The sequence below is a fragment of the Cibotium barometz genome, chromosome 23, assembly GCF_041138505.1.
Source record: "Cibotium barometz isolate CiBa-2024 chromosome 23, ASM4113850v1, whole genome shotgun sequence".
NCBI lineage: Eukaryota > Viridiplantae > Streptophyta > Polypodiopsida > Cyatheales > Cibotiaceae > Cibotium > Cibotium barometz.
The window spans coordinates 19778352-19800859 of NC_141068.1; the positions used below are offsets into that span (position 1 = coordinate 19778352).

Sequence of the window (22508 nt, forward strand, 5' to 3'; positions counted from 1 at the left end):
TTTGTGTTGCATAGCCTTCAACACAGAATTAGAGGGCAAGCAAGTTCATAACTCAAAACACCACCCAACATACACTTGTCACGCTGCAACTGCCAGCAAGACACACCTTCCACTAGCAAAACACAGCTAACATACACTTAGATCTCTGCTACTATCAGGTTCACAATTTAGCTCCAGGCCTAAACAATCACCATGCTCGCATGTAAAAAATCTAAAAGCAAAAATGAAGATCAATAACCCAGCTTTGTAAATATTCCTAGTGTTCTGCTGAAAAGCAAAATTATAGCACTACGTTTTACAATTGCCAGTAATGTGCTTCCCTCAAGTCAAAACAATTCTCCCTATACAAAGATCTGGCATTCAAAAGCCCACTATCAATGATTGGTGACTACTGTGCAAAACCAGACCAGCCATAGGTTGAAAATTTTACTCATGCATATCACCATCTCATAGTACACTTTGAAGCAAACTCATGTAATGGTTGGAAGCTCACTTACGCTACTACAACAGCATCTGAACGCTGCCTGAGCGTTTCTGAACGTTTGCTCTTCCTCATGGCTTCTACCAACCAAGACACTCCATCTCTGATACCAGACCTGGAGCAAGAGATGGGAGAGTGAGAATTAATTAGAAAGCACACTACAGCACAGAAAAGGAGAAATGCCAATGTGTGCAACAACAGATTCAAATCACGTGCAATCTGTGATGCCCATACCCATCATATGCTGAGATAGACTGGAAAAGATGGGGACGATCGTTCAATTCTTTCAAGTCAAAATAGCTTGCTAAATCATCAGCAGAGAGAGCCTCTGGCAAGTCCTGTATGCAGAAAAAATCTCTCTCAGTATTCCATGACGAGTTTCCATGGACAGTTTTGTATCACCCCAGTGAGATAGCTATATTTATGTTTTCATTCTGTTTTATTTTCCATTCCATGATGAGATATGCCAGGGACATTATTGGTCTCATAGGCCCATTGGGTCTTTAGTAGAGGCTTAATATATCTTTCTTTCACACTAGTACAGGTGGCACACAGGAGGGAATGCATGCCACGCATCTTGGATGCACGGAAGGCTGGGAAATGGGCAGTGTACAGAGATGGGAGGGTGATCATCACCGAGCGACGTGCCCAATGACGGTGCGAGACCTATGAGACCAAGCTTGCGGTTTGGAACTGCAATGGCGCCTTGAGGACAGATGCAGGTCTGTTCGAGGAGACATTTAGAGGGAGAGACTTGGTCTTATACACAGAGACTCATCAGTGCCAGGGGAGTCGGCTTCCAAAGGTGAGAAGATACAGATGGGAGTCTGTTCACCGCCCACACCCACGCACAGTAGGGGGTACCCGGGGTCGGAAAGGGTGGCTTTAATATACAGGGAGGTGTTAGAAGTCATCTCCTGTCTTTATCAGACACCAGGGCCTCTGTTGTGGGTGTGCCCGCCCTTTGTAGGTGTTTTCTCATTTTTCCTCACTCCCCGTATTTTTTCCCCATTTTTCCCTATTTTTACCAGGTGTGGGAGGCAGTTTTCTGCACCCTGGCTGATCCAGATGCTGGCCGACTGCTGGCCAGCGGATCTGGATGCTGGCCGACTACCCCTTCTGGTCCCCAACCTCTCCTGCATGCTGGCCGACTGTGCGCAGCTGGCCGACTGCTTGATGGGGCTGGTCGTGGACATGTAGGCCTAGTCGGCTGCCTTTGCACAGGCCAACTGCATGTATGGGGCCATATAAAATGGCCCCATGGCCCCCACATCATTGTATCTTGTTTTCGTATTCGGGATCTTGTGTATAGAGAAGAGTTACAAGTGAAACTCGTGGCGGGTGCCCGGGGGACTAGGGCCTTTGACACACTTGTTGATACCATCAATGCATATTAAAATATTTAAACATGGCCACAGCCTTAACACATATCCATCATCACTTTGCATAAAACATAAAGCTGGACAAAACATCCACAAATGCTGAAAATGGAGCTTGCACGTGTGACACCGCATAGAGGCCGGAATGGGCCGACCCCCCCCCTTGGAGTATTTTATTACCCAAGGAGAATAATATCATGTACAAGCTTTGAGGGCCTTACTCTCCCCACGGGAGATGCCGGATTATCCATATACAAATGCCATAACACAGCCCAACACGAGGCAACCAAGCCGGAACATAGGCTGTAGAAATGCTGAGCCAACAATATAATCCATATACCTCCGTGTGGGTACTGATTCTTCCCCAAAGACCACGGGTCTTCATGCAATAGAGAGGGTACAGCAAGTACAACTCTCCATTCAGCCGGTACAGCAGGTACAGTGGCTGGTACAGCCGGTACGATAGCTGGTACAGTTGGTAAGGTTGCTGGTACAGCAAGTACAGCAAGTACAAAAGCTGGTACAGCCGGTACAATGGGTGGTACAGCAAGTACAGAAGCTGGTACAGCCAATACAAGGGCTGGTATAGCAGGTACAGTGGCTGGTAGAGCTGGTGCGGTGGCTGGTACAGCAGGTACAACAAGTATAGAAGCTGGTACAGCCGGTACAATGGGTGGTACAACAAGTGCATAAGCTGGTACAGCCGGTACAAGGGCTGGTACAGCCGGTACAGCAAGTACAAATGCTGGTGCAACAAGTACAATGGCTAGAAATCATAATAAATGATTGAATACCCTTGCCTTCAGTATTTCTTCGCGATGGAAGCCTCCAAAACAGTCCCCAACAGCCGGTATTCTTCATGGGCAGCCTTCAAGAGAGAGAGAAAGAGAGTAGCCATCATTAGAGAAACCTTCAACGGTGGTAGAGGCTAGTGTGCAGCAAGAGAGCCTCTATTAATGAAGAGAGAGGGCTCCAATTTATAGATTTGGGCCTCCCATGAGCTAAAGTGGCAAGAGAAGGCTACAATGACAAGTGGAGAGCCACACAATAGCTGAAGTGACAAGTGTGAGGCCACTTGTCTCACTTTGATCCACTTTCTAACAAGTGTCAGGCCACTTGTCTCACTTTGGTCCACCTCCTTGCCACATGTCCCAATCTAAGAGATGGGTCCTTCCGTAAACTTTATCTCTAAAAATATCCCAACTGGTAGACATTCTGTCATAGGCACTTTGCCAACTCTTGGTATCTGCTCAGTTCCAGATGTAATGACGCGAACAGAATTTCCATCGGAGTCGGGCCAAAAAATAGCAACTCTCCTAAATTTTAGGAGTGTGGTCCTTTGTATTCTAGGATAATCCCCCATTCCCAAAGCTTGTACTTTCCAAATATTTAAACATCCTGGAGTCCACCAGACCCCTTTCAGACTGGGAAATGTCCAGGCTGGTGACATCCTCCCCAACTTCTTAAAAGTTGTCCTCAACTTTAAGCTTCAAGCCATATATTCAAGATATAATCATGTCCCATCGATTGGGCGAGACGAGACAGTCTCAAAAAATCCAATATAACTGAAGAATCCATGTCCCAAAGAAATGGGTGAGACTAATACCAATATCAAAATCATGTCCCAAGATAAATGGGTGAGACAAAAACAGTCCCATAAGTCCAGATATCATAATCATGTCCCAAGATAAATGAGCGAGACAAATCAGTCCCATAAGTCCAGATATCATAATCAGTCTCCATAATACCAATATCAAAATCATGTCCCAAGATAAATGGGTGAGACAAAAACAGTCCCATAAGTCCAGATATCATAATCATGTCCCAAGATAAATGAGCGAGACAAATCAGTCCCATAAGTCCAGATATCATAATCCATGTCCCAAGTAAATGGGCGAGACAAAATAGTCCCATAAGTCCAGATATCATAATCCATGTAGATCACCAAGGAGTTGCCTTGACGCCCGGCCCGACTTCAGTGCCCATATTCTCTACCATTGGCTCTATGTTCTACCAAGCAAGGTAGCAACATCTTGAAGAGCACTTAGGACAAGAGAAATACTACACAAGGCGGCTAAACAAGGAGTCCTGAAAACAATCACTTGCAGGCATAGATAACCTGGTGTTCCATACGCATTTCTGCTACACATAGTTTATAGGCATTTCGGCCACCAACTCACACTACCCTCTCAAGTGCCCATGTTCCCTTCCATCTGCTCTCTATTGTTCCACCCACACATGGTAGAAACAATCTTCAAGAGAGCACGTAGGACAAGAGAACACTACACAGGGTATGTTGTGCTTGTCACTACCCTTTGAAGTGCCCATGTTCCCTTCCATCTGCTCTCTATTGTTCCACCCTCACATGGTAGAAACAATCTTCAAGAGAGCACGTAGGACAAGAGAACACTACACAAGGTATGTGAATCATGAGTTTCATAAGTCCAATGCATCCCAAATAAAGGGAGCCAAAAAGAGTAATCCATCCCAGTAAAAGGGAGTCATAAGCATAATCCATAAACGTGAGGATGGATCCAAATCCCTAGAAAAAAAGTCCAGGAATCCATAGACCTGTATACCATAATCCTTGTATACCATTCTTACCACATACTCCGTGCTAACCACACACCTTGGAGTAGAGGTGGACTTTATCCATAAAAGCATCATATCCATGAGATATCCAAAGATTGCTTCTCTATAAACTCGGACAGATTCGTCCATAGAAATTGCTTGTGAAGCCCAATATCTATATAAATCTCGTCCAAGAAAGAAATCTCCATAGATATAATCTATCCCAATAAAGGGAGCCATGAAAAGAATTCATCCCATTAAAGGGAGCCATAAACAATGTTTCCCTGAAACCATCTCAAGGCAAACAACAACACCTTTCTCCTTGCATAGCTATACAAGGGTTAGTGAACATCAAGAACGCTTCATAGTAAATAGCAAAAGCACCAACTTTACAAACTCAAAGTATACTTAGCTTTTCTTTGCCAGGTTGGTCATGAAAGCAAAATATCTCGTCACCATATCCTTAAGATATCCTGAGATATATCTCCATATAGCTTGCCTATAAGCTTGATAATATAATCCACAATATCCATATGGAAAGAGTGCTAAACGTGTGCACATAAAGCCAACTTCACACTTCCACGATAAAATTCTGTGAATTCATAAATCCTTAGATCAACAAGCTGTCTACTGCTCATGCTCTTGCTTCATAAGCTATGAAGCGGCTGGCCATGCTTAACAGCAATGATGGTAAGTGTGGTCCCCACTTGAGATCTTTTCTCTTTCTTATTGATAGAAGGAAGCCTCTGCTTCCAAGAAAGCCTATGCTCTGATACCAATGAAACTCGTGGCGGGTGCCCGGGGGACTAGGGCCTTTGACACACTTGTTGATACCATCAATGCATATTAAAATATTTAAACATGGCCACAGCCTTAACACATATCCATCATCACTTTGCATAAAACATAAAGCTGGACAAAACATCCACAAATGCTGAAAATGGAGCTTGCACGTGTGACACCGCATAGAGGCCGGAATGGGCCGATCCCCCCCCTTGGAGTATTTTATTACCCAAGGAGAATAATATCATGTACAAGCTTTGAGGGCCTTACTCTCCCCACGGGAGATGCCGGATTATCCATATACAAATGCCATAACACAGCCCAACACGAGGCAACCAAGCCGGAACATAGGCTGTAGAAATGCTGAGCCAACAATATAATCCATATACCTCCGTGTGGGTACTGATTCTTCCCCAAAGACCACGGGTCTTCATGCAATAGAGAGGGTACAGCAAGTACAACTCTCCATTCAGCCGGTACAGCAGGTACAGTGGCTGGTACAGCCGGTACGATAGCTGGTACAGTTGGTAAGGTTGCTGGTACAGCAAATACAGCAAGTACAAAAGCTGGTACAGCCGGTACAATGGGTGGTACAGCAAGTACAGAAGCTGGTACAGCCAATACAAGGGCTGGTATAGCAGGTACAGTGGCTGGTAGAGCTGGTGCGGTGGCTGGTACAGCAGGTACAACAAGTATAGAAGCTGGTACAGCCGGTACAATGGGTGGTACAACAAGTGCATAAGCTGGTACAGCCGGTACAAGGGCTGGTACAGCCGGTACAGCAAGTACAAATGCTGGTGCAACAAGTACAATGGCTAGAAATCATAATAAATGATTGAATACCCTTGCCTTCAGTATTTCTTCGCGATGGAAGCCTCCAAAACAGTCCCCAACAGCCGGTATTCTTCATGGGCAGCCTTCAAGAGAGAGAGAAAGAGAGTAGCCATCATTAGAGAAACCTTCAACGGTGGTAGAGGCTAGTGTGCAGCAAGAGAGCCTCTATTAATGAAGAGAGAGGGCTCCAATTTATAGATTTGGGCCTCCCATGAGCTAAAGTGGCAAGAGAAGGCTACAATGACAAGTGGAGAGCCACACAATAGCTGAAGTGACAAGTGAGGCCACTTGTCTCACTTTGATCCACTTTCTAACAAGTGTCAGGCCACTTGTCTCACTTTGGTCCACCTCCTTGCCACATGTCCCAATCTAAGAGATGGGTCCTTCCATAAACTTTATCTCAACCGGTAGACATTCTGTCATAGGCACTTTGTCAACTCTTGGTATCTGCTGAATTCCAGATGTAATGACGCGAACAGAATTTCCATCGGAGTCGGGCCAAAAATAGCAACTCTCCTAAATTTTAGGAGTGTGGTCCTTTGTATCCTAGGATAATCCCCCATTCCCAAAGCTTGTACTTTCCAAATATTTAAACATCCTGGAGTCCACCAGACCCCTTTCAGACTGGGAAATGTCCAGGCTGGTGACAACAAGCCTATCTCTCTCCTCTTGTGCTGTCTATTTTCTACACTCTACTTGCTCTTGTGGTCTCAGATTTGGTTATCATCTCCGCTGCGTATTTTGACATGGTATCAGAGCCCTAGGCTCTTGAAAGATCTTGGGAGTTTTCTGAGCAAGAAGGGGATTGTTGCGTTGCTGATTGGTGGATTGTTAGGGACTGTTCGGGAAGAGAAGAAGCAAGAGGAAGGCGGTCTGAGTTGCTGGACAGCCACTTGCAGGTTTAAAGTTTTTTTTTCCCACCCACCCACCCTTTTCAGTTACATCCCCGCGATGGCACATTTGTTAGAGCTGGCTGAGAAGCATGTGAAGATCCCAACTCTCCCCACGTTCCCAGTGGACCGTCAGTTGGACGGGAACAATTTTGGCATCTGGAAGGTTATGATGGAGTCTGTGCTAGAGTCATATGACCTTGTTGATTTCATCGCTGTCGGGGTTCCACGGCCGGAAGCAGAGGAAGGGGAGTTACTGTCAACGAGAAAGGACCGCGAGGCACAGGCACAGATGTGGGATCGTGTCAACACCAGGGTCCGGTCATTTATCTTCCTCAACTGCACACCGCAAGTAATCAATCACGTACAGCATATGACGCTGGCCAGAGGCATATGGCAGCACTTGGCTTCTCTTTATAACAAGGTACCGCCCATGAAGAGGATTTCCTTGGAAGTACAGATGCGGGTTATGAACCCTGCAAAGTCGTCGACGATGCGGGAGCACATTGACAAGCTGCAAGCCCTTCAGCAGGAAGTCCTCCAGGCTGGGAAGGAGATATCATCAGACGATATGGCCATTACTTTGCTGCAAGGTTAGTTCCGTACGTCGTACGACTGAAACCGTACGTACCTGCCGTACCGTACGGTACCGTACGGATTCGTACGATACCGTACGTTTTTTTTTTTTTGGGGGTGGGTTGTTGTTGTTGTTGTTGTTGTTGTTGTTGTTGTTGTTGCGTGGAGCAATTTCAGTCTTCTAGAGAGCCATTCATCGCCCTTTGCAGCCTATAGGGAGATGTTTGTCAGGAGCGTGTGCACTTGCCATTGCCATATTAGGCAAGCGATCATACTGCCTGATGAGGAGGAGAAGGCAATCTTCATGGAGCTCTATAGTGAGCTTGTGGCAGCAGATACTCGCAGCACCAGGAGTCAGCATGGACGGGGCCGAGCAGATGGAGTTCAAAGGCCTCCACCTTCGGCATCAGCAAAGGGTGGCCTTCGCACATATGTGAGGCGGGGATCCTCGAGCTCCAATCCCCGCCTTCATGATGATATTCCATTGCCCCCTCATGATGATACCCCACTGCCTAGAGAGCCCTTGTTTGATGATGATGGCAACCTACTTAGCGAGAATGATCCCCAGAGTGTCTCGTCCACCTTCGAAGAGTCCTCTTCAGAGAACTCTCTTGATGGACACTCTAGTAGTGATCATGTTGATGATCATGCAGATGTTGGTGATGATGTAGACTTTTGATATATTATAGCTCTCTAGGCATTGGGCATCTATCTCCTTCTAGCCCATCGATGATGTATTGTAGTATGTAGTATCATGTATGTACGCATGTTGGCAGTCGCCCATGCCATGAGTTTTTGGCCTATCCTTTTGTAGCAATTTTGTACTCTAATGGCATGATGACATTATGTTCATGGTTCTACTATTTTGTAACTTCTTGTCTACAATTTTTAAGTTTAGGAAGTATTTTTTTAAAAAAAACGTACTAATATCGTACCGTACCTCAAAAAATTTCAAGGTACCAATTAGTACCGTATTTTATCGTACCGTACCGTATCGTACCTTTCATACTAACTAACCATGCTTTGCTGTCCCACTTGCCTGCTCAGTATTCCGCTTTCTACTCCTCTTTGATTACTAGTGGCAGGCTCAGCACCATTACCAGGGAGGAGCTTGTGCCCATGGTCTTAGACCAGGAGGAACGATTCACGAACCCTCCTCACAGCAAAGCTTCGGAGGTCTTAACTGGCCAATGGCCGGAATAACAACAAGGGCAAAGGGAAGGCTTCACCGGAGAAGTCTTCTGAGAAGAAGCTTGACACAGAACGAGAGAAACTGAAGGCCGAGCGGTCCTGCAATGATTGTGACGAAGAAGGCCACTATTGGAGGAAGTGTCCTAAGCGGACTGGGAAGAGTGCCGATTCTTCAGCCTCAATTGCAAAGACTCCTGCATTTGTGCACTTAGAGATGATGGACTCCGATGCTTCATCATCTTCGAGCAAGGAGGCAGTTGGCTTCATTGCAAAGGATACCCGAGAATGGATTCTTGACAGTGGTGCTTCCAGGCACATGACTCCGTCCCGTGACTTCTTTTTGAATCTGAAACGACAGTCAGGTCGCATTTTCATTGGCGACAACTCTACCATTCCGATACACAGTGAGGGCCGGATGGATATTATTCCCGACGGCAAGGGGGGCAAGCATGCCCCCCATGTTCTTTACGTCCCTACTCTTGGTTTTTATCTTCTGTCAGTGCATGAAGTATGCAAAGATTGGCTTTCGGGTGGAATTTGAGGAGCATTCAGTTGCTCTACGAAACCGTGAGACTGGCCAGGTTGTTTGGGAAGGCGGTGTGGAGAATGGTATCTACAAGCTCTCTGCACTCTGAGCCTCATTGACACGTTCTCAGGTCGGAGATCTGTGGCACTTTCGTTTTGGCCACTTAAATGTGGATGCACTGCGGCGAGCTTTCCGAGACCAGATGGTGGTTGGCTTGCCAGATGTTGGCAGCAGGCAAGGACGTTGCAGTTCTTGCATACGTGGTATGCAGCACAAGGAATCCTTTCCGAAGCAGGCTTCCAGGCGGGCTTCAAAACCATTGGAGTTGATTCACACTGACTTGTGTGGACCTCAGCAGACACCATCATTGGGCTATTTCATGCTGCTTGTTGATGATTGTACCAGATTCACGTGGGTCTACTTTCTTTCATAGAAGGACCAAGCTTTTGAACGGTTCAAGGATTAGCACGTGATGGTGGAACAAAGGGGGTGAATTCTCCTCGAATGTATTTCTCAGATTTTGTGCAAATCATGGCATCAAGAGGGAACTGGCCAATACAGGATCGCCTTCAGAGAATGGAGTTGTAGAACGCAAAAACAGGACTGTGGTGGAGATGGCGAGGACCATGCTGGAGCATCGTGATCTTCCTCGTCCACTTTGGGGAGAGGCTGTGGCAACGGCTGTCCATACCCTCAACCGGTCTCCAACGACTTCAATACCTAATATGACTCCGTTTGAGGCATACTTTGGCAGGAAACCTGATGTCTCCCACTTCCGTGTTTTTGGGAGTGATGCGTATGTACATATTCCAAAGAAGTAGAGGGGGAAGCTTGACTCCAAATCCTGCAAGCTTATCTTTGTGGGGTATAATTCTCTTTCCAAGGGATACAGATTGTATGATCCAGAGAGGAATGAGATTGTTGTCAGCCAGGATGTGGTCTTTGATGAGCATGTTCCAGTATCCACTGTCGAGGAGCCGCCACTTCTTGGAGATCCAGAAGAGTCTGATAATGATTCCCAGACCATTGTTCCAGTTGATCAACCTCAGTCAGTACAGGAGGTTGAGCCCGCAGCTGGAGTAGAGCCCCCGCAACTCCACGATCTGTTCGAGTACCCAGGTGGTTGATGGACACCCTTCGAGAGTCAAGTGTCACGGAGCTACCCTCCGAGTGGACCACAGAGGACGGCCCTCGAAGATCGCACAGAGTCCGCGACAAAAGCAATACAGCGGAGCTTCTTCAGGTAAACTATGCTTTGATATCTCACATTATGCGAGACAAGGAGCCCACTTCCGTTAAGGAAGCCCTTTCACAGGATACTTGGAGGAAAGCCATGCAGGTGGAACTTGATGCCATCGAGAAGAACAACACATGGGAGTTGGTACCGAGGCCGTCGAAACGGTCAGTCATTGGTGTCAAATGGGTCTTTAAGACCAAATATGCGTCAGATGGGTCGGTGGACAAACACAAAGCCAGACTTGTGGCTAAAGGTTATGCTCAACCGCCAGGCATCGACTACAAGGATACCTTTGCACCGACAGCACGGATGACCACGATTCGGACCGTTCTTGCCCTTGCTTCTTCTCAGAGGTGGCCCGTGTATCAAATGAATGTAAAATCTACGTTCCTTAATGGTGACCTCCAGGAGGAGGTGTATGTTGAGCAACCTCCAGGCTTTGTTGTTCCAGGATCAGAAGGGATGGTTTACAGGTTACGTAAGGCCTTGTATGGTCTTAAGCAGGATCCCAGGGCTTGGAATCAGAAGATTGATTCCTTCTTTGTTTGGACAAGTTTTCAAAGATCGGTTGCAGATCCCAACATATATCTCTTTCGGGAACGCGGCATGGTTACGATTATCATCCTTTATGTGGATGATCTCATTCTCACCGGCGGTCATGTCGTGATGAAGGCTGCCTTGTCAAAGGAGTTTGAGATGACCGACCTAGGCTTACTCCACTTCTTTTTGGGATTGGAGATCTAGCAGACCCAGAGTGGGTTTTTTGTCTCTCAGCAGCGGTATGTTCATGAGTTGCTTGAGGCCTTTGGGATGGAGAACTGCAAGCCTATTACTTCGCGGATGGACCCAAATACAAAGTTAACTGTTAATGATCCTTGTGAGCCAGTTGATGCCTCGCAGTATCGGAAGTTGGTTGGTTCATTGATCTGGTTGCTAAACACCAGATTGGACTTAAGCTTCTCCGTGGGGCTGTTGAGCTCTTTTATGCAGACGCCATTGAAGTCTCATTGGGATGCAGGATTGCGGATCTTGCGGTATCTGCAGAGTACGAAGGATCTAGGACTCTTTTACACAGGAGGGGATGGAGTCTGACTCCAAGGTTGGAGTGACTCAGATTGGGGAGGAGATCCAGACACGAGGAGATCTTCTTCAGGTTACAGTTTTACCCTCGGCTCAGGAGCAGTTTCTTGGAGCAATAAGAGGCAGCCAACTATTGCCCTATCTTCGACAGAGGCAGAGTACCGGGCTGCTTGTGCTGCTGCTTGCGAGGTTGTGTGGCTGCGGAGGCTGCTAGGCGAGATTGGGTTTCCACAGAAGGAGCCCACAGTCATCCAGTGTGATAACCAGAGTTGTATAGCTATTGCTCGGAACCCGGTCTTCCATGCCCGAACCAAGCACATAGAGATACAATATCACTTTGTACGTGAGACGATCTTGGCTGGTGACATCTTGCTACTTTATTATTCGACGGAGGACAATGCGGCGGACCTCTTCACGAAGTCTCTACCTCAGGCTACGCTAAGGCGGCACTCCAGCTCCCTAGGGTTGATTTCACAACCAGGAGCTGAGAGGGGGTGTTAGAAGTCATCTCCTGTCTTTATCAAACACCAGGGCCTCTGTTGTGGGTGTGCCCGCCCTTTGTAGGTGTTTTCTCATTTTTCCTCACTCCTCGTATTTTTTCCCCATTTTTCCCTATTTTTACCAGGTGTGGGAGGCAATTTTCTGCACCCTGGCTGATCTAGATGCTGGCCGACTGCTGGTCAGAGGATCTGGATGCTAGCCGACTACCCCTTTTGGTCCCCGACCTCTCCTGCACGCTGGCCGACTGTGCGTAGCTGGCCAACTGCTTGATGGGGCTGGTCGTGGACATGTAGGCCCAGTTGGCTGCCTTTGCACAGGCCGACTGCATGTATGGGGCCATATAAAATGGCCCCATGGCCCCCACATCATTGTATCTTGTTTTCGTATTCAGGATCTTGTGTATAGAGAAGAGTTACACTCCTATCTCTCTCCTTCTCTTGTGCTGTCTATTTTCTGCACTCTACTTGCTCTTGTGGTCTCAGATTTGGTTATCATCTCCACTGCGTATTTTGACAGGAGGAGCTTCAACATGTGATACAGGTGGTCGGACGGGATGAGGCCGCGCGGTTTTTGTGGGTGAGGATCCAAATAGAGAGGGCCCGAGACATCTACCTTGCAGTGCACCCTCCAATTCTAAATATGCCACCCATGGAAAGTCCCCGTACCTGCCCCTTTACGGTGACATTAAGAAGTTTTCCAGTCTAGGGGACATCCTCCTGGCTGGAGACTTCAATGCCCGCACCACAGGTGCACAGGTACTATTCTTTGAGACAGATGATCCCATGTACCAGGAGATTGACACGATGGGTACAGATCTGGAGCGGACATCACAAGATACAGCAGCCCGCACAGACTATGGAGAGTATCTCTTAGCCCTCGGCAAGGCTCATAGGCTAGCCATTTATAATGGCCTGGCTAGATGGCCTAGATCCAAGTCCTTCACCTCCTACCCCTTCGGACATAGAGCTAGTACAGTGGAGTACCTAATGGGATCCCTCTCTTTGATCCCACTCATTTCGGAGTTTACCATCTCTCCTCGCCCCATCAGCGTTGCAACCGACCATGCATACCTGGCCTTCTCATTCACATGCCGATACACCATGCAACCACCTGCTTTGCCCCATCACCGTCCGAGATACCACTTCACCAGAGAGACCTCTTCCATCTATTCTGATCACGTCTACCGCATCCTCTCCGACCTCGACCCCCACATCCCACTTGATGAGCTTACTACACACCTCTCAACCACCCTCCATACGTCCGCTGCAGCCGCCTTCCCACACTCCAGAGCCACCCCTACATCACCAGGAGGGACTGTCCCACAAAATAGCTGGTACGACGAGGAATGTCGTGATACCCGAGCCCGTCTACATCGGGAGATGGCATTAGGATCCACCACTCACCAGCAAGCGCGAGTGATCTTTCGACGTCTCACACAGAGAAAGAAGAGAGTCTACCTAGCAAGGCTTGAGCAAGAGCTATACCAGCTATTTCTTGGAAGGGACTATAAGGAGGCCTAGAGGATCTTCCAGGATCATCGCCTTCCAACTCCAATTACTTCAACCAGCACCTGGCACACCTATGCCACCTCTCTCTACCATGTCCCCGAGCAGCCACCTCTCCCCCATCCACCCGAACCTCGTCCCCCACTCTTCCTTCTTTCACCTCAGCATGGTGAGAGATGCTATTGACAGGATGCAGACTGGGAAAGCACAAGATCATGATGGACTCCTCACCGAGCATTTCTCCCATGCTAGAGACACGCTAGCCCCTTTACTGGTTCACATGTTTAACAAGGCTTTATGTGAAGGCTTCCCCGTCAGCTGGTCATCCAATACTATTGTACCTATCTTCAAAGCAAGTGACCCCATGGACCCCAACAACTATAGGACTATCATGATTGGTCACACCTTGGCCAAGATTTATGGTTCGATTTTGGTGCATGAGCTTAGTAGATGGTCCGAGGAGCAGAGACTCAGAGCACCGGGGTAGGCAGGCTTTAGGAGAGGACACTCCACACTAGATCATATCTTTACACTACGGGGGATCATTGAGGAGGGGAGAGCTCACGGGCAATGGATATACTGCTGCTTTATGGATGTCCGCAAAGCTTTTGACACTGTCCCACAGGCCAGACTGATCAAGAGACTGCAGGATATGGGAGTGCCAGCATAGATGCTATGGGGGATCATTACACTCTGAGTCAGTCTCACAGGCAAAGTACGGGCTCCAGGAGGTGACTCAGAGATCATACACAACACTATTGGAGTGAGGGTGAAGCAAGGCTGCCCCTTGTCTCCTACTCTATTTGGTCTATACATTGACGAGATCTCAGATTACATAGACAGACAGGGAGGACCAGGAGCACATTTGGCAGGAGTCTTGATACCGATCCTCTTGTATGCAGATGATATTGATCTTATTTCTGATTCACCAGAGGGGCTGCAGAGGCATTTGGATGCATTACGGGTCTTTTGCGAGGACCGGGACCTTACTGTGAACCTTGGAAAGACCAAGGTCATGATCTTTAACACCTCCTCACAGTGGATAACTAGATCTGCAGTATAGTTTACATATAGTGGAGAGCCTATGGAGTATGTTACCTCATATGTATACCTTGGGATCACTTTTGCTGGACCTCAGTTCTCAATGCGGAAGGCGGCCGACGCTAGATTGACGAGGGGATATGCAGCCCTTGGCTCGCTAGAGAGGAAATGCTCACAGATACAGTTTCAAGAGCCGAGGACGAAGCTTTGGCTATTTGATAGAAAAGTTACACCTGCACTACTGTATGGTGCCCCCATCTGGGGTCCTAGCTTATACCACAGGAGGAGACAGAGGAGAGAGCCGGCCGAGACAGATATAGAGGAGGTATATGATGGGTGGAAGCCAATGGAGAGGCCCCTAGTGGCGATGATCTCATGCATGATTAGGAGTAAACCATCAGTGCCACATGAGATTGTGCGGGCAGAGATGGGCGCTGCACTGATAGTCACAGAGGCTCTATTCCAGACAGTGACATATTGGCATAGGCTATGGGAGCTTCCACTTGATAGATACCCCCGGCTAGCCCTGGAGTCCTCGAGACAGTTGACACTTGAGGGAGATACAGAGTGCTGGTATGCACAGGTAGGCACTTGGTTTGGCATGCACGGTATGCAGATGGAGGCACTCGCCCCCTTCCAGTACAGCATAGAGGCCCCATCATTTGCTCTCACCCACACAGAGCGCAACAGGGTTATCAGGAAGGACATTGTCATACTGGATACTTAGAGGACATGGAGTTCACCTAGTCGTCCACTTGGGACAAAGATGGCCTTCTACAGAGATCACCTCCTTCTACAGAGGATGGGTTCATCATCCGTCCACGCTACATGGACATACACCTATCCTTTGGGGTGAGATGTGCGATCGGCTAGATCCACACCTCGTCCCACCAGCTGAAGTGGAGACTGCCAGATATGGGCCTAGGGCGGCCGCACCAGAGGACAGGATATGCCAGCTCTGTCACACACAGAGCCCGAGACAGAGGACCATTACATATGCCGATGCCCCGTGTACTATGAGATTCGGGGGAGGTTCCACTACCTCTTCCGAGCTGGGTTCGGACCACTTTCCAGGATCATGGACTTCCCGGATCAAAGATGCCTGGGACTTTTTCTTCTAGAGCTCCGTAGACACGGGGAGTCCTTAGTGAGATCCAGATCAGCTGTACTTGCTCGAGGACCAGCACCGAGAGCTCTCACTGACTTCTTCCATACCAACACTCCGAGGGCTGATCCACCCATCATACCCAGACCACAGGCTAGTGTAGGAGCTCGGCCGAGAGGTGTGACACTCGACAAAGCCACTGAGTTATGCAGAGCTTGACGCCCCAGACCCCATGGCCCTCGCCCACGGCCACGCCACCACAAGAAGATCCGGGCCATCATCTCCCATCATCGTAGGACCCTCTCGCGCCACCTCAGTTTTACCACCTTGAGCACCATGTCACAGTGGCCCATGAGGGATGTATTAGGGTGATATGAGAGCTCTCTGCTCATGTACCTAGATCAGATTTTTAAGTTCTAGATTTTTGTTATCTTTCTTTATTACTATTTTGTACCCAGGATTATGTACCTCATGGATATGATGTAACCTTTTGGTCTCATAGGTCATTTTGGCCTTTTGAAGACGTTAATACAACTTTCTCTCTCTCTCTCTCTCTCTCTCTCTCTCTCTCTCTCTCTCTCTCTCTCACACACACACACACACACACAGGTAGTCAAAATTAAACAAAGGTATCAGGATGCACCATGACCAAACCCGTGACCCAAAGACTCTTATAGCAGAGGCCAAGAAGCAGATGCTACATAGCTATTTACAGGACTTCTCTCGCAACACCATGTGTGCTTATATCGTGCCACTCTTATATACAGCTGTTATGGTCAGACTCTATCATCAAAGATTCAGTTATGTTTTTTTACATGTTTTAATGCCAATGTGTATGATAGATACACTCTTTCGTATCTCATAGACCCTTGTGATCTTTTGTAAGATGTTAACATTCTCTCTCTCCCTCTTTCTCTCTCCCCCCCCTCTCTCTCTCATTTTTTTTGTATCACCCAAGTGAGATAGCTATGTTTTGTTTCTGTTTTATTTTCCATTCCATGATGAGATATGCCATGGACATTATTGTATCACTTTAGTCTCATAGGCACTTAATATATCTTTCTTTCTTTCTTTCTCCTTGCAGAGGATAGACCGGCTGGGCAGCCAGGACAGCCAGGAAGCATCATCTGTGTAGGCCAGGTGTGGACACACTACTCAAGCAGCAAGTCGGACTAGTCAGGAAAAGCAGCAGGCGAGTTGCGGGAAATGGCCGAAACAGCATCCCCACAGGCAGGAAACAGCGTTTCCCTTTTGCTTGCAGCCCAAAACACATTTCCGTTGGGGAAATGTTTCTTTCATAGGAAAGGGAAATGGCAATGGGAAACGTTTCCCTTGTGTTACTAGTGACACCTGGTGTTGCCCCTCCAAAACACCCAATTTCAGGGCAGTATTAGCTTCTCGTTTTCTCCTCCTCATCATCAATCTCCTTTCCCCTCATTTCCAACATTTCTTACATGTCCATGTGTTTCTTTTCCTCCTTCCCTCCTATTTTACCTCTCACTTGCTGATGTGGTGTTTCCCCATTCCAGGGTAGGCTTGGTCTGGCAGCAGGCGGACCCCTTTCTAGAGGCCAGCCTGCCCCCATGGAGCCCTCACTTTCCATCAAATATTCTTCATCAGCAAGCAAGAGCACATGCCATTGGAAGCCCCAAGAGACGAAGCTGCAGCCAGAAGCCAGACTTTACTTCCAACCAGATGGAATTACTTGTGGATGTGTATGTGCTGCAAGTCTTCTGCTGTGCATCTACTCTGTTCACAAAGTTTTTTGCGCTAGTAGTTTTACAGTGTGGTGAGCTGGCGAGCCCTCCTCAGGGTTTCGCTGGGTTTGAGGGAGCCTTGTGACTGGGGACCCTCGTAACGATTGTGTGTGTGTGGGGGGGGGGGGGGGGGGGGGCGGCGGGGGCGCTTTCATTGACTATTGCCCCTTTTGGAATCGAAGGGACAATTGGAGTCATCACTGAATCCACTCCGCTCTCTGAAGGCGGATCTTGTGCTAAATGCACTTGACGGTTTTGTGTATGTGAGCACAGCCATGTGGCATGTTCATGTGGATGGTTACCCAAAGAGGAGATGATCATAAGCAGAATATTGAAGGCCGGACATAGTGGAGGAGGTTGACGTGTGAGCCTAGAATGACGATAGTGTAAGTTCTTGAAGGAGTGTCAAGCCCAAACATGCAAGCAAGAGTACTTGCTTTATTTCTTCTTCTGGAGAATTGTATACAAGCTGGACTGTGTCCACCAGATTGAGCAGACAAATGGACTGACTGACCGCCAAACACAAGGACAAAGTGACCAAACGCTGGGCAAAACTGTGCATAAGCTGGAGGCGACTGTGAACTTATCTTCGAGAGAAATACACCGGCCCAAAACTGAGAGTTGGTGTGCTGAATACTCCTGAAGAGACTGAGATTCTTTGCCTTGGGCTGAAAGCACAAGAGGGGCTGTAGGTATGCAAAGGCTGGAGCCTAAGCATACATGCTTGACTTTGCTTGATAATCTCTGATTTTACCTGCTGATTTTTGGGACTGAACTGGTCTTGCCTTTTTATATGGCTACTAAGTGTTAGTCGGCTGCCTGAGGATGCTGTCGGCCTGCAGGAAAAGCCTACGACTAGCATTCAATGCTGGTTTTGGGCTGGTCGGCTGGCTGCATGACCTGGCTGACTGCTTCTAAGCCCCCCCAATAGGCTGCCAATTGGTCCTATATGCATGGCTAGGGGTGTTGGCCACCCCTAGCAAGGTTTGCCCATCTTTGGGGCTGGCCCCTTCTACATGGAGCCCAACTGAATGCCTACAATGCATCCTACTGCTATGGCTGACCTCTACACCTATATGATGAACACTTGCTGAATTCTCCACAGTGGGTTAAGAGAACTGACCTAACACTGACCTCTACGTAGCTCATGCCTAACATGTCCCGGACTGGGCCTCACAAAGGGGTCACAGCATACGACAAAATATCCTAAAAGGTACTACTGTACATGATTCTTGCACTATTGATGAGCCAGTTTGTCACCGTGTACCATAGTGCATGGGTGCATGTGACATTCCCTCTTGCTTAGCTTGGCGGTAAGTTCATAGCTTCGAGATAGTCTCCCAATAACCGTGGATACTGGAGGAAGAATTCTTCATCTAGCCAAACAGCTTCATGGGTCCCTCGATCATTGCACTTTGTATAAAATTGGCGAAAATGTCGTCTAGAACCATGCTTCCAGCGATGTAGAAGGATCTACTCAAGCTCTATCACCTCTGCTTCATCAACCATTTCTAGTTGCTGCTCTTTTGGAACATTCTCCAATGAAGGTCCAATATAAGGCTTTAACCAAGAGACGTGGAAGACGACGTGCATCATCCAGCTGTCTAGCAATCTGAGTTGCATGGCGACATTGCTTATCTTCTTGATGATGGGAAAAGGACCAGAACTTTTGAATGACAACTTTGGACAATGCTTGCCCACTTGCTTGAGTCTTTGCTTCATGATCCTTAAATATACCCATTCATCTTCTTTGAAATTGACGTCTCTCCGTGGCTTGTTTGCCTGTCTGGTATAAGCCTCCTAAGCTTTGGTAAGACGCTCTTTGGTAGACTCAATGATGGCTGAAAAAGTTTCTGTCGTCTTGTTGGCTTCCAAGGAAGGAGAGATCATCCTAAAGACCTTTCTGATGCTCCTCAACTATGCCCTCCTACTTATCATCGAATACCACTGCGGGTATCGCATTCAAAGCGGGCAAAAGCTAAACAGCATTGGTGGTTGAGGGCGGGGGTGGAGGGGGTGGTACAGCTATGGCGGTAGCAACTAGAGAGGATCTTTTACCGCTTGCCATTTGGTACAATCCTTCTTGCCATGTCCCGTGTGGTGGCAGAAAAAACAACGGTTCTCTTTGAAGTACCACTCCTTTTCATCTAACTGTAAGATTCCTCCAGTAAGGCCCTCCTTGATCTTTTCTTCAGGGGTCTTTTTAGATCCATCTTGTCGCTCCTTCCCACTAAAAGAGCCCTTCTTCTTTTGATCCTTGTTGTTGGGAGCCCCCTTACCTGCCTGCTGGTTAGACGCCTGGTTCTGTTGGGTGGTCTGCATCTGTTGCTGCTGAGCTTTGGAGAGCCATCATCTCATGATTCTGTGCAAGAGTCAAAGCCCTGTCATAAGTCCAGGGTTCAAAATTTCTCACGGGGAACCAAATGTTTGGATCCAATCCCCAAATGAACCGCTTGAGCTTCTCCTTCTCGGACTTCCCCAACTGTTAAGCTCATGTGATCACTTTGTTGGAGTAGGTGAGCATAGGAGAACCATTCTGGGTGAGTTTGTAGAACTTATCTTCAAGATTTGTCATGTACTGCGGAGGTAGAAACCAGGTCTTCAAATCACACAAAGGCGTCCCAATCATAGTCTGGTAAGCCAGTGAGAATCTGTGCGCAAACGGGACCAATGTTGCCATCAAGTAACTGCATCACTTGTGAGGTGTGGAGCTGCCAGATGGACTTTGTCTTGGGTCTCTGTGATCTTGGAAAGTGGAAAGTGGGCAACAAACTGGTGAATAAACAGAGTCACAACTAAATGATCACGTACTTGGTGAAGTTCGGTGAGGCACGAATAACTATTGTCGAGGCTATGGCTGGGGTTGTGGAGGATTGAGAATGGTGGAAAGAAGTTATCAGAGTCTTGAGTGTCTGTTGGAACTGGTCCCTCAAGTCTTCTTGGGTATGTCGCTTGTGGTTCGCCTTCGCTTCGAGCTCCGCCCGCAATCGCTCCTCTTTGGCCTTGTGTTTGGCTTTCTCTGCCAGCTATTCGTCCAATCTTGCTTCACGGTCTCGCTCTTCTTTTTCAGTCATCCATCCACACCATTGTTCCATTAAGGAGCTTTGTTCTTTAGGTGTCTCCTGTTGGGCCAAGGTTGCTTGTAATTCTGTCAGTTTTTTTTCCATTTGCACTCTTTCAAGTTGAATCTAGAGTTGCCTTATTTGCTCCTTTAGCTTCTGTTTGTCACATCACAGTTGGTTCTTTTTAACATATGGTAATTTTTTTATTAGAGCTTCTTTATCTTATTGCAAAATTGAGGATACTGGAGTAGCCTCTACAAAAATTTGGGGCTTTTCCCAAATATGGAAAAAATCAGCAATCTAAACCTCTATAAGCCACAAGAAATTGGGTCTTTTTAGAAATTAGGAAAAATTTGGCCTAATAACAGCTGCTACCCAATCCAGAATTTGGGACTTTTCTCAAATGTTGAGAAAATCATCAAATGGAAGAACCCCACTAACAAATTTTTGGGGCTTCATCAACTTCCAATTCGTGCAGTTTTTAGGTACTCCTCTAGCTCCCAAGCCTAAAAACTATGCCGATCACTTGGCACAAGTGACATCAGCCTGGCAACGTCGACGCAAAAGTCCTACACCAACATATCATCAACATGAAAGTCGTTAAACTTCCAAAAATTAACCTTTTTCTGTTTGTGTGTGAGTCATGGATTCTCTACCCGAGTAGTCCCCCGAAATATGAGTTAAATAATCATTGTACATGTTTTTTCTTATATGTTTGTATTGCCTTCACTTATAGAAGGCTCTGTGTTCTGTAAGGAGCTAGGGGGGATGACGAAGAGCTGACCTTGTTGCTTTGGTCACTTGATCGGAGGATTAGCATGGCACAGGAGGTGTGCGTGGCTCAATCGCTCCCTTGCAGCATATGATAGCCTTCTAAGCCTTGTCTAAGGCTTAATAGGCCTTATATTATAAGGATCATTAAAAGCCTTAATTAAAGGCATCGATGGCAATTGTTCTCACCAAAAGCTGGCCGACACCGTCAAAACTTGCTTGCAACTATTCACTACAACATAATCCACACAATCGGCTACCTCTCATACAAACACGTCAATAAGTCAACACTACCTGCAGCAAGTCAAGCTTCAACAAATCAACACATTCAGGAAAGTGAAAAATCAATTTGGGGTTTTTTATTTTTCTACAGTATCCAGCTCAATCAAAGCATTAATCTTAATTACCCCATCATTTTTCAAAATTGAGGGTACAAATCAAGCATTAAGATGTTGCTATAGCATCAATTCCAAAAAAAAACCCTAATTTTTGGGCATTTTTTTCCTTGTAAGGGATTAAACACTGACATTGGATACATTTCTCAATTAAGACCTTCACACTCATAGAAAATCACCATCTCACATATGTTCATTGAAAAAATCAATGGGGAGAGTTTTCACACCCAACAGACTAAGCTAAAGTTTACTCTGATGAGAGAGGACCTTTGGCCTTTCATTGAAGGACAAGAAAAAGTGCACAAGGAAGATGTGGCCGTATAGCCGTGCTGATCAAGTCTATGCCAGATGAGAATCACCACCTTGAGGAACCTACCCAGTCTCACCTTGGAATTAGCTTTCTATTATCTTGATTATTTCATTATGGATTTACTAAGACTCTTTTTTTTTTCCAGAAAGAGACTTCTATTAAGTATGAGAAAAACATACAACAATCACAGCTATAAGCCGGAAAAGAATAGAATCACCCCAATATGTAAGGTGATTTCAACCACTGAGGAGCATCATGATGCCATGTAAGACCTGTGGTACTAGAGGAAAAGAAGATGCCATAGTCCCCCTCCCGCATAAATATCACGCGCTTCGCCTGCGCAGAACGAGAGGGCCCCTGAATGCCAGTCCAAGTAGCCATAAGAGTATGAATGATATCACCCCATATAGTACTAATGCACTGAGACCCAAAAATTTGGACACCCTCAATAGCCTCCGTGCATCTAGCTCTCCAGATCTGCCATGCTGTAATACTGGCAACAATCTCCCAACT

The 22508-nt window shown here is 47.1% G+C and overlaps 1 protein-coding gene across 1 annotated transcript in view; it reads right to left on the reverse strand.

Annotated features, from left to right (window-relative positions):
- Positions 1-205: 205 nt before the first annotated feature.
- LOC147625720 (uncharacterized) overlaps positions 206-22508 on the reverse strand; it is a 71334-nt gene continuing 49031 nt past the window's right edge. Inside the window, exons 5-6 of the mRNA XM_086817238.1 lie at positions 716-819; positions 206-596 (exon numbers count right to left, since the gene is read on the reverse strand). Coding sequence (XP_086673364.1) covers positions 494-596; positions 716-819 — 207 coding nt within the window. The 3' untranslated portion in view covers positions 206-493. The remainder of the gene's footprint in view (positions 597-715; positions 820-22508) is intronic.